This window comes from Poecilia latipinna, unplaced genomic scaffold (genome assembly GCF_001443285.1).
Source record: "Poecilia latipinna isolate Pla-1442-1.1 unplaced genomic scaffold, P_latipinna-1.0 Scaffold269, whole genome shotgun sequence".
NCBI classification, from domain to species: Eukaryota; Metazoa; Chordata; class Actinopteri; order Cyprinodontiformes; family Poeciliidae; genus Poecilia; species Poecilia latipinna.
In genome coordinates, this window is record NW_015112885.1 from 269,082 (window position 1) to 281,764 (window position 12,683).

The 12,683-nt window shown below is 37.2% G+C and overlaps 1 protein-coding gene across 1 annotated transcript in view; it reads left to right on the forward strand.

Annotated features, from left to right (window-relative positions):
* The first annotated feature begins 1,048 nt into the window (after window positions 1-1,048).
* LOC106948017 (transient receptor potential cation channel subfamily M member 2-like) overlaps window positions 1,049-12,683 on the forward strand; it is a 25,879-nt gene continuing 14,244 nt past the window's right edge. The window contains exons 1-12 of the mRNA XM_015033435.1: window positions 1,049-1,413; window positions 3,972-4,105; window positions 6,711-6,802; window positions 7,644-7,693; window positions 8,187-8,352; window positions 9,479-9,659; window positions 9,739-9,902; window positions 9,987-10,173; window positions 10,369-10,430; window positions 10,510-10,710; window positions 10,995-11,097; window positions 12,054-12,175. Coding sequence (XP_014888921.1) covers window positions 1,385-1,413; window positions 3,972-4,105; window positions 6,711-6,802; window positions 7,644-7,693; window positions 8,187-8,352; window positions 9,479-9,659; window positions 9,739-9,902; window positions 9,987-10,173; window positions 10,369-10,430; window positions 10,510-10,710; window positions 10,995-11,097; window positions 12,054-12,175 — 1,491 coding nt within the window. The 5' untranslated portion in view covers window positions 1,049-1,384. The remainder of the gene's footprint in view (window positions 1,414-3,971; window positions 4,106-6,710; window positions 6,803-7,643; window positions 7,694-8,186; window positions 8,353-9,478; window positions 9,660-9,738; window positions 9,903-9,986; window positions 10,174-10,368; window positions 10,431-10,509; window positions 10,711-10,994; window positions 11,098-12,053; window positions 12,176-12,683) is intronic.

The window sequence follows — 12,683 nt, forward strand, 5'->3', positions numbered from 1 at the left end:
TTTCTTCTCTCTTGGCTGCTCCGTCTTGTCCACGCCCTCAGCCAATCAGTGAACAGCAGCGAAGCTTACGTCACCTACCAAACCGGCCCGGCTGGCCCTGCTCTGAAGCAGGACCCTAAAAAGCAGGGCCAGCCCTGTTGAAAAGGGCTGGTGGAAACGCATTCAAAGCGAGCCGAGCCGAGTCGAGCCGAGCCGGCCGAGTAGAGCCGGTGGAAAAGGGGCATATGTCAGACAGGATGCTGGAGACAGAGTTTCTATACTTGTGAGACACCCAGCGTTGGTCTCAAGGACCCTGACAAAAAACCATGAGCCCTAGCAAAATTTTGAAAACATTTTAATATTATATCTTCTATTATCTTCTAATCTAATATTATAAGTAACTCGAGGGAAAAAGATAATAAAAGCTACACAGCTTTTATTATCTTTTTATTATCTTTGAGAGGATTATTGAGGCTTTTATTTTGAAATTGTCATTAAGCTTCAATTGAAATTACAACACTAATCCTGGGTGTAACCGTGGTTTTGTTAAACCAGTTATCTAATGGCCAAAAGAGCAATTAGATTATGTAAAAATTGTCAAGGCTTTTATTTTGAAATTTTCAGTAAGCTTCATTTGAAATGGCCACACTAATCCCATGTGTAATAGTGATTGGGTTAAATCAGTTATATAATACTCAAAATTCAAGTAGTTCTGAATACCAGCTAAGTCTTCCTCTGTAGTAACTGACAGTTCCGCCATGTTGTAGTTCTGACATACTTCTCTCCCTATGCATTGCTATGGCAGGCCCCAATAAAAGACTCTTTTTGGGTGAGACATTCTAACTGTTAAGAAACAGAGTAAAAACGTTTAAAAGAGGAAGTATAAACAGATGTTAGCGGAGGAGCGGAAAAAGACAGGAGAAGTGAAAGTGGGTAAAGTATTAGGTGTTTTCCAAAGGCTGAGAGGTCACGTAGGAACCACCCATGTGGACAGTTGAGTTGTCACGTGTGCCATCCACATACACATACGTGTAAACAAAAGATATATGAAACTCTAAGAAGGGGAAGCAAAGGGTTCTTTGTTCCTGGTGTCGGAGTGGAGCTAACATGACGCAGTAGGACTAACAGCAAAGGACGGCGCCCTGGAATCCACGGACAGGCTAAAGGCTCCGCACCACCTGAAAGGGACAAGACCCGTGTACCCACAGTTCTGGGTTTCCTGAATTCGACCGCTGCCTTGCTCTCTGCCTTAAAGACCCCAACTCTCCTGCAATGGACTTGGTGAATGGACAAAGGTTGCTGATCTAAGAGTCTGAAGTATATAAAGGATCGGATTTACTTTGTTCCATTTTAAGGGGATTTTCGTCTCATCAGGACAAGATTCTGACCAAGAACGTCAAAATTTATGTTGCCAAGGAACATTACATCTACTGGGTATGAGTCTGACTGCTCCCCAAAGCCTCTTAGAAAATCTAGTGATAGGATAAGGAAGGGATAGATAATATGGTTGTAATCTGATATCTAAAAATTGTTAATTGTAATTGGTAAATCTTTTGAAATAAGCTGCTGTCACTTAACCCTGCTAAAGCTACTAATAAAAAAATATATATATATAAAATTTTGTTGACGATTGTGGACATTGAAATTAATTCTGAGTCTGGAATTACTACTGTTGCTTCTGATTATTATAAAGTCTATGTGCATGGTTCTAGGAAAATGGTGGCTCCATAGGTTTCTTTGGCGATGAGTAAATAATCACCCTGGGGTTCAAGCCGAGCCAATAAAATTGATCTAGTCTGCAACAAGTGCTCGTTATTATAAGGGAGAGAGCTGCCATTAACAAAAGTGATTATTGAGGTTAGGTAACCGTGAGAGAAAATACTTTTTCGATCATTTCTTTTTTTTAAATAAATATAAATGTTAACCCATATCTACAGCAGGGATCTTCGTTTTTCTGCCTTGGACTCCCAAACTGATTTAGAGACAGCGCAATTTGCAATTGTAAATATTTTTAGTCTAAAAAAGCTAGTAGGGTTATAGGAACATTGGTAGAAAGGTTGTTGATGATGATGTTGCTCTTTTGAACTTTGCAAAAACAATTTGCTCCATGTCAACAAACCTACAGGGGTCCTACTTTTATACTCATAAGAAGCATCTTCCAAGAGAAATGACTGAAACGCTGTGATGTGATTAATGTGGCTGATATTTAGATGTATCAGCCATCTAAATGGCTGATACATTTAGATGTATCAGCCATCTGATACATCTAAATGTATCAGATGTATACAGATGTATACAGACAACTTTCACATCAGTTGTCTGTGACTGCATGGATATAATCATTTATCAGTAATTTCCAGGCAAAACTTTTGTGTGTCGTTGTAGAAAGAACCAGAGCAGTCAGACCCGCCAAAGACCAGCAATGTGCACTTGATATTTCTGTTTTCAACTTGCTCAGTTTGTAAATTGATCATGCTGTGTCCTGCACGGGGTTTAGAGCAAAGCAGGGGACATGCCACTGAGCTCCACATGCTGGTGTCAGTGTTGAAGACATGCACATCCTGCAGAGCTCCAATTGCTCTGTGTAAGAGAACACTTTTAGGTAAGTGTTCTCTTACCTAAAATCTTAACTTTAGTGATTTTGACAAATATTTCTACAACTCAACCAAATCAGTATCTGTTGGCATTCTTCCTCTCTCTTTGGTCTGTTGAATTCTTAGACGCACAGCAGGTTAAAAAGAAGTATACACCTTGGAATGTAGGCATGTTAGTTATGGCATTTGGGATCCAACGAATAACATTTTCCAATTACACAAGCATAGGCAAGTGGGCATTTGACAGAAGAGATGAGCTGTGAGAGGCCTGAAGCACTTCCAAGGAAATGATCATAACTCAACACCGCAGAGAAAACTCTCATGAAAAGTGTTCGTTGTAAACTTGCACCCGCATGCATAGCTCACCTATTACCGAGTGAGTGAGTAAGTGAACCCAACCAGAGAAAGGTGTTTTGAGTGTATTTTACAGATTCAAAACATGTATGTGGTAGCTGTAACACAGTAATGCAACTTTTTGTGTCTTGAAGATTAAAAAAAATCATTAAACTTCACAGGTTGTGATTTGATTATCATTGATTATCAGTGTCGAAAGAGGACCTCTTATTGTTATTTAAGTGCAGAATGTACAGTTTTCACTGTACGTTCTGCAGTGATTTACTATTAATTATTATTAATCATCAATAATTATCACTGTTAATTGTGTATGATTGTGCACCCGTGTGCATGTAAGCAGATAAAATGAATATAACAAGAATGCAGAGTCATATATCCATAACAAAAGCATTCTGATTTTTTCTCTTCTGCTTTTCTGTTTTTTCTTACTTGGCCATCAGACAATTTGAAATGTTTTGACATGATGCTTTCTGAAGTCACTTTCCTTACAACACTCACCCAACTTGTTCCCCCAGTCAGAACAACACATACCTGAGAGCAGTGATGGGAGGAGTAAGAGGTGTGTGGGCTGTAGGAATAAACCAAATAGTAGAGAATGATGGGGTAAAGTATCATTATTAGATGGAGCATTTAATATAAATTAGTAAATTAGTGCAGAATCTATCATATTAGGAAATCATATTACTCATAAGACTTAAAAAGAATACTGAAAGTTACTCTTTTTTTTAATTCTTGCCCCTGTATTTGGTACCCCATGGAGTGTTGCATTTGCTTTTGCCCTAAGCCTACCTATGCCACTGGCCAGCCCTGAGCAAAAAAAGGGACAAAATAAAAAAAAAAGAAGTAATTTCCGGATATAAAAGATTCTGTATGTATTTAGCTGCATGACAATTAATGCTAAATATCACGTCTAATAATAATAATAATAATAATAATAATAATAATAATAATAATATCTTGCCTTATTCCCCCCTATTTCTCTATTATTTGGTGTATACCTGCATCCCACACATCACTCCATCTCCCTCCCCTCACTGTTCTCAGGTATAACTTACACTCTGGGAGGACAAGTTTTATCAGGCAAGTGGCTTCAGAAAGCATCGCGTCAAAACTTCCCACAATGTCTGATGCCCAAGGAGGAACAAAGAAAATCGGAAGAAAGAAAGAAAAAAACAAAGGTACAGTAAAACTAATCTGACAATGTGATGGAACTGCCTTTTGCCTTTGGGTTTTTTTTTTTTTTTTTGGGGGGGGGGAAGGGGGGAGGGGGAATTAGAGTAGGGATAATTCAGCTCTGGTAGCCTTTATCTGAGAATAAATTGACAGGATGTAAGAGAGGGGAACGACATGCATCAAAGGTCAACAGGCTGGGACCTAAACCTATGATGGCCTGTGAAGAAGGGTTGTGCGCTCATCTCCCACACCATCATGCACAATGCTTTGAAGGTTGTTTTGTTGAATCCATTTATTTATGTATTTATTTTTTCAAACTGAGCTGAAAACTGAAATACATTTACAGTGTTTTCTGTACAGCAGAAAATGCTGTAAATGTAAACCAAAATAAAATCAATTAGAAAATAATAAATTAAGAAAATAATATCTGTTACACAAAAATGATGCAATATTGACTCTCATTCCCATCGGCCTGGGATCTCCTCCATCCAAGCTGGTAAATAACACAAACATGGCGCCTTTTAAATGCCAATTAAAAATTTGCAGTCGGTCAAGGAGTGTGAAAGAGGTGCTTCAGTGGTTTCATACTTATCTATGTAGTTTCTAATACTTAGGAACAGGTGATTTCTGTTTAGATAGTGAGAAAATTTGACTTTGGACTGGTTTAATGACACTTATTTTGGATAACGGAGGGTAATGTGTGTCAAACTAATGAGAAATTGTTCACATATTTGCAAGAGGTTTCTTTTACTCTGCTGAGAAAGTGATGATGAAAACTGAGTAAATCCCAGTTTCTTCAAGCAATGAAGAATGACTGTAGGTTTGTAAAAACAAGTCAGTTGTGCAAATTCATTACTGTTGCCATCCCTCTCCAAGAGACCAATAAGGTGAATTCTGGCACTGGGTGAAACACAAAACCAGTAATCTAAACAATTGATAGTGAGCAGAAAAAATAAAGTTTATTTTACATTGATATAGGTAAAATCTCAATCACAGGAGGCAGATGACACAGGAAAAAGCTTCATGGTCTCCAAGGCCAAAACAAACAAAAATACCCCTTTTAACAATAACATAAAACAACCACTTTCTAAAGGAGAACTGAAAGAAAATTAAATCCTGAACTCCCTGGCTAACCACAAAACAGGAGAAAACTGTTTACAACAAAAATGGCAGAGAACCCCAACCAGCTTCCACTGTGAACAGAAACACACTACTTTAGTTAGACACTTAATTATTCACAAAATGCTCACCGCAAGATCATTTAAGTCCCCACAAACAGTCAGCTCACAGACAAGATCACTTCAGATCAAGGCCCAGGGAGAAAAGGGATCTGACATCTCCAGCATGAAGCTCTTTATGGGGTGGCTGATGAGCTCCAACACATTTCAGCTGTGGCAGCCAGGTTGAGATGAAACACAAAGGAAGAGCGCTCTCTCATGAAGAGAGCCCCTAGAGATTAGTGACCGTAACAATTACATAAGTACAGATTAATGTCAACTTAGCATCATGACTATATTCCTATATGAGACTACTCATGACAAAACCAGGCACAAGTCTTCCCTGGGGCACTTTGAGTTTTTAGAGATTCGAAAAGTGTGGATTCTAATGATGTGAAATACCCAGAAATGAAAACTTTTGTGTGCACTCTGCAAGCAAGATCAGCAAGAAAACAGTCCTAAAACTTTCAGAAAGTTGTCCTGAAGCCTGATTATACCTTACTGTGATAAAGGCTGTTCTATTACATCCCTTTCCTGTAGCCCCACCACCAGCATTGTGTGTCGACATGTATGACTGGAAAGTCAATTCAAGTTCATTTGTATATCACATTTCGGCAACAAGGAAGTTCAAAGAGCTTTACATTATAACACATAGTACAGTCACTAATCATGAAACAAGCAGTAGATTTTACATTTTGTAAAATTCTAGCATCCAAATCGTCGAACAAATGCACATCAAATATGTTGATAAATGTTCCAGGTATTATGAACCAAAGGCAGCGTTAAACAGGTGGGTTTTTAGCCTTGATTTAAAGGAACTATTTCTGCTTTCTTTGTGTTTTCTGAAAATTTGTTTCAGATTTGTGGTGCATAGAAACTGAATGCTGCTTTTCCATGTGTAGTTCTGGGGATGCAGAGTAGCCTAGAACCAGAAGACCAGAGAGGTCTGGAAGGTTTATACATTAACAGATCTTTAGTCTATTTTGGTGATAAGCCGTTTTATAAACTAAAAACAGTATTTTAAAGTCAATTCTGTGAGCTATAGGGAGCCAGTGTAGGGACCTTAGAACTGGGGTGATGTGCTCTATCTTCCTGGTTTTAGTGAGAACACAAGCAGCAGCGTTCTGTATCACATTATGCTATATGTGGAGAAACATTGTGGTCCTAGGAACAAGCAACTTGTTTTTTGGAACAGATTCTAAGCGACTTGTTCCTGGTTTGCTTTGGTGTGTCACAGATACTATTAAAATTTCACTGTGATAATTTCAATCTGATATTAATTGCATTTCAGCAAATTCATTGTGTATTTTACTTGTACAGTACAGTAAACATTCTAACGCATCTCATGTTTTTTACTTTATTTCTGGAATCATGCTTCTCTTTTTCTTTTCAGATGTATTAATACCTTTAAATGAAACCCCAGGTCCTTCTGCAACATCACTGAGCTCTCCTTCTGCCTCCAACCTACAAGTTCAGAGCAATCCGGTGTGAATATTTTCAATAGTTTCAGTTAATAGGTAATTTGTGGTATGGTTGACATTTATTTTTCTAAACCAAAAAAAAAAAAAAAATGTTGAGTTTATCTATATATAAAATGGAGGGTTGATTGGGAGACCTGCAGGAGTTCAGAGCCGCTACATAAAATCTCGCCCAGGTTGATAGGGTCAGCCCTGCAGTAACTACTGAAATTGGGTTGAGAACTATCCAAAACATTATTGAACAGTTCTCAACCCTAGAGAACTGTCTTGGGTTCTCTTGGGTCAATAAGAGATCCTCCTTCTTTGAGGACGAAAGACCTCAAAGGCTAGTCTTTTATCGTCTTTCACGATGAAAGAAAGATCTGATGATATAATGATGATATCTGATAATATCCTTTGAGGATTGGTGATCAAGCTAGTTTTTTTGGCACTTCATGCTTTATATTGTTTCTAGGGCTGTTTACATGTAACTCTGAAGAAACTCATTTTTATTTAGGGAAATGCATATACATGCCAAAGCTTTCAAAAATTCATTTGTGTGAAAACATTTAAAAAAAATGATGCATATGTTTTCTTTCACTTCAAAGTTATTCACTACTTTCTGTTTTCACAAAAAACAAACTATAAATTCATTGAAACTTGTAGTTGTAATATAACTCGGTGAAAAAGGGGACATTGAATGCTTTTCCAACAAAACAGTCTGAAAAAAACCTTTTCATTGTTGTTATTATTCACAGTCTATATTGTATATTCCTTTCAACAGACGAGATGAGATTCATTCATGGTCGTTTCATACTCTGGCAATCAAAACAGCATCTAAACATTTGTCTATTACCTCTTCTTTCCAGCAAATTTCCACGTGGATCAAGAACAACATAACAAAAAAGGAATGGTGCAGGTAGGATGATTTGCCACTAAGCTGTGCTTTTAGTTTCTGCACAAATATTTCACAAATATTGAGAGGAAACTTCACTGACTGCTGTTATTTCTCATTTTGAGTCTACTGTGTTTCCAGTTAAAGTCCTCTGAAACACCAGCATCTACAGAACTGTCGTGTTTTGTGTTGTCAAAAAAGCAACTAAAACGTATCTATTTGTTTAAAATATGTGATGAATTCTAACAATGTTCAGTTCTGGCAATCTTTTAAGCTTACAGCCAAACTCCATTAACTTCTTAGATGTTAATTTACCTGCTTGAACATGTAGTGGTGAGAAGTAAGATCAGTCCAACAGTCTGAAATGCAAAGGCAAATCAGGGTAATAAAGGATTGGTATCCTTTCCCATAAAAGATGCTATGATAACACCCTTCTCGTAGTGCATAACCTACATGTCTAAACTTCTTCTACCAACATAAGCATGTGAAATTATGCAATTTGTATTTTATTTTACAGTAATAAGGAAGGATGTTGTAGTGGATACTCGGAGCTTGACTCCACTGATAAAGTCAGCAAGCCAGAGGACTTCAAAAAGCGTACCTGTAACGAAGACAAACATGTCCACGAGGTGTCAACAGATGCTTTTGGAGTCATCAAATTTGGTGGTCAAAAGAGTAGCAAGGTAAGTCATTCTATTTCATATTAAGCACTAAGGTTATATTATTGTTATTATTATGTCACAATACACAGTATGAATGATAACACCTCTGCAACATTTGTCTGACCCATTGCTTATTTGGTCCTGTTGTTTTCATCCAAAAAGAGCAACTTCTCTTCATTCCCAAGTACAATGAAATAGTGTTCCTTTATCTTCTAAGCATTTTGTGTATGTGCCTGGTATATTAATATTATACCAATTTAAATTGGTATAATTTAAATCGGTATAATAATTTTGTTATACCGATTTATAACAAAAATCGGTATAGCAGGTTTGATGGTAGCCATTTGGAGGCCATCGGGTTCTTGATCACCTCCAAGATTTGTGCCTCAAGACAATCCTGTCTCTGAGGTCCTGAGACCTTAGAGACAGACCTCTGAGGTCTGTCTCTAAGCTTGATTTAATCAAATGCTTAAATCAAGCATTTGATTTAATGCTTGGGGTGTTTGACCTCTGACCTGCGCTGTCAAATGTGGGGCTTTTTATAGACGTGTGTGCCTTTCTAAATCAAGTTCAATCAACTGAATTTACCACAGGTGGACTCCGTTTAAGCTGTCGAAACATTTCAAGTACTACCAGTGGGAGCAGCTTAATTTTAAGCTTCATGGCAAAGGCCATAAAATACTTACACAAAAGTGATTTATTTATTTATTTATTTATTTATTTATTTATTTATTTATTTATTTATTTATTTTTTATTATATTTACAAGAAACCTAAAAACTTTGTTACATTGTCATAATGGGGTATTTATATGTAGAATATGAAGGAAAAATATTAATTTAATATGATTTGTCATAAGGCCGTAATATAACAAGATATGGAAAAAGTGAATACTTTCCAGATGCACTGTATGTAAATACACATTTCTGTTCTTTCTTTGTCAAAGAAATTTATAGAAAAACTATTATTTTCCTGCTACTTCACAATTACAAGCTACTTTGTGTTGGCATACTGCATAAAACTCCAATAAGATTATTATTATTATTATTATCTTTTTGGAAAACCTCATTGGGTATAAGTACTTTCACAAGACACTGTAAATGTATACCTGTGCATTCTGATGTCACTTCTTGTTTGCTCATTTCCAGTATGTACGAGTATTCACAGACACCAAACCTGAAGTGCTCTACGAGTTACTGACAAAACAGTGGAAACTTCCACCTCCCAATCTGGTCATTTCTGTGACTGGAGGAGCCAAGAACTTCTATTTGAAGTCCCACCTAAAGAAGGTTTTTCACAGAGGACTTATCAAAGTTGCTCAGACTACAGGTGAGACAGACAGAAAAATAAAGATAAGTGTGATTAATATCAGCCAGAAACACACACAGTGATACTTCATCACCTGTAGGTGCGTGGATCATCACCGGCGGTACCAACGCTGGTGTGATGATGTATGTGGGACAGGCTGTGAGGGACTGTGCCCTGAATAACACTATGAAGCGGAAAATAGTGGCTATTGGAGTGGCACCATGGCGAGTAATTCACAACAAGGATAAATTAGTAAATGAAGAAGCAAGTTGAACACTTGAGCTTCACATTATTCCTGTGAATAGATTTGTATGTTTCCTTCATACTTTTCATTGTGTTTGGCTGCAGGGTTGCTTCCCGGCTCAATATGTGATTGACACACAAGGTCAGGGTAATATGGCCTGTCTTGATAACAATCATTCCCACTTCCTGCTGGTTGATGATGGGACCAGTGACAAAGACGCCTATGGTGCAGAGATCCCGCTGCGCACGGAACTAGAGCAATACATCTCAGACCAAGCTCTTGGAACTGAAGGTTTAAAGGAGATTAATAATAATAATAATAATAATAATAATAATAATAATAATAATAATAATAATAAAGTATGTACAATTACAGAAAGGCAGGAAAATTACCATGTTTTGCATTGGTCGTCTTGGCTTCCTCAGGCTTTGATCCCTAATTATTAATAACTGTAAAAAATAATTGTTTTCATTGTTTACCCTCCAGCGACTACAATAAAAACCCTAGTGGTTTGTGTGGTGTTGGACGGAGGAGGAGGTACGCTCAAAGTGAGTCAACAGATTCCAAAATCTTCTTTGAATCTTTGAGTTTCTAGTGAACTGAGCTCTCATCTTTGTCTCCTGTCAGACCATCTACAATGCCATTGAAAAAGGCACACCGTGCGTGATCCTGCAGGGCTCTGGGAGGATAGCAGATGTTATCGCTCAAGTGTCTGGACTCCCAATCAATAGTATCACCACCACTCTCATCAAGGAGCTGACTAAGAAGTATTTTGGAGAAGAGTACAAACACATCAAAGACGACCAGATCGAAGCATGGAAAAATATGGTTAGTGAAGTGATGATGTTCCAGTCCGTGATATGTGGTGGTACACTGTGGTGGTTTTGTTATGGGTCATACTGTTTGGCATTATTTGGGCTAAAAGCATCTCACTGTTGGCCTCTTTGGTCAAATGGTTCTTATGCAGTTGAATTTTCCTAATTGGCTGCAGAGGCATGTCTTGGTACAACTTTGTCCCTTCAGGTATAAAATAACTAACTAACTAGCCAAACCTGCCTTTGCGGGGTAACCCACAAATATGTGTCTTATACATTTGTCTGCTCTGTTTCCAGATTCAGAAGATAGTCGAGAAGTCTGATTTACTGACAATATTCAGAGCAAATAAAGATGATCAGGGGGTTTTGGATGTGGCAATCCTTGATGCTCTTTTGAAAGGTAACTACTGTGAATTACAAATGTATTTAAAATATTATGCTACAACTGCAGACCACAGTGTATTTTATTGTTATTTGGAATGCAATCGAAACATGATTTTTACATTATATTTTCAAATATAAATCTGAAAAGTGTGGAACATATTCTTATTACCTCAAAAATAAAACTCACTGCTATCAACTGATTTTTTAAGTCATCCAATTTTTAGAACCACATATGTGGTTATAACCTCGGCATAAATCCAGCTGGGAAGGCTTCAAGTGTTAATCAGAGAACATTAGAGATGCATGTACCATTTCACTCTTTCATCTTTTTCTGTACTTCTGAGCTCCTGCCCTTTCTAACGAAACAAATTTTTTTTCACAAGTAAAAGATTTAACTTGGTATCTTTACCCAAATTGGATGTTTTTTTTTTTATCTGCCTCTGTGTCTCATTTCCTGTCTCATGCATGGCATTGTCTTCAAATTTCTGTGAAACAAAGCTCAGACCATAATAGCGGTCTGTGAGGCCCCATTGATTTTAACGTGTTCTAGTTTTTTTTTTTTTTACATTATCCAACCCGATTGTTCATCAGATCAGTTTCCAAAATGGATCTGCTGTATTTTGGACTTAATGCATATTGCTTAGGAGAAGCTCCATGCACTAAAACAGTGAGTCTACATCACTGAACCCTGTTAATGCTCATATTATGATGATTCCACTGTTTGAAATGCTTAGTCTCAAGTTTCCATTAATACATTTTCTTCTGTGTTTATATATCGTTGGATAATTGTTCTGCTTACTGAGCTACTTGAGGACATCTACACCAACTTTTGTCTATGGGATTTCAGTTTTTCTCAGCCAAAACAATTTTAGTACTTTGTGTTCTTAAACTTGTTATTTTCCTGAAGTAAAAGCTGATAAGTGTGTGTTCTGTTGAATCCTGAAGACATTTAGTAGTAAGTGTGTATTTTAGCTTTCAAGACTGCTGAATCACAAGAAGATAAGTCCTGGAAGAAGCATCTGGAGCTGGCTATCACCTGGAACAGAGTCGATTCAGCTGAGACTAAGATTTTCACTGAGGAAAGGATGTGGAAGGTCAGTTTATTTCAGAGCACTGTGGATTATAAAATCTTACTTAATTTCTTTTTTTTTTTTTTAATGTGTGATTTAAGTAGTAGCACATAGAAACATTCACAGATCGACACTAGGAGGTGCTAGAGCACCTGCTCTCTTTCGATTGGATAAAAAAGTGCCTTTCTGTCATGGTTTTATTTACAGTATTTATATTTTCATTTTATTTCTGAATTTAAAAGCCTCTACTGGCTACCAATGCCCCATAGTTTTGTAATGTTGCCCCCTCCCCTCCACACACTCACCTAAACCTGTCCTTCTGTGCTGAGGCGTTCCTACCCTGTTTGGCTCACTGCACTGGGCAAATCTCCCAGTTATTAAGTTATTAAGTTTTAAAGTGTCATTATGAAATAAATCAGCCATGGGTAAAAACACCATTATGATAAAAACCTGACTTTGTACAAAGGACAATTTAAATAAAATCTGCTGGAATTAATTAAAAATGATTCAACAATTGCTATCACTAAAAAAA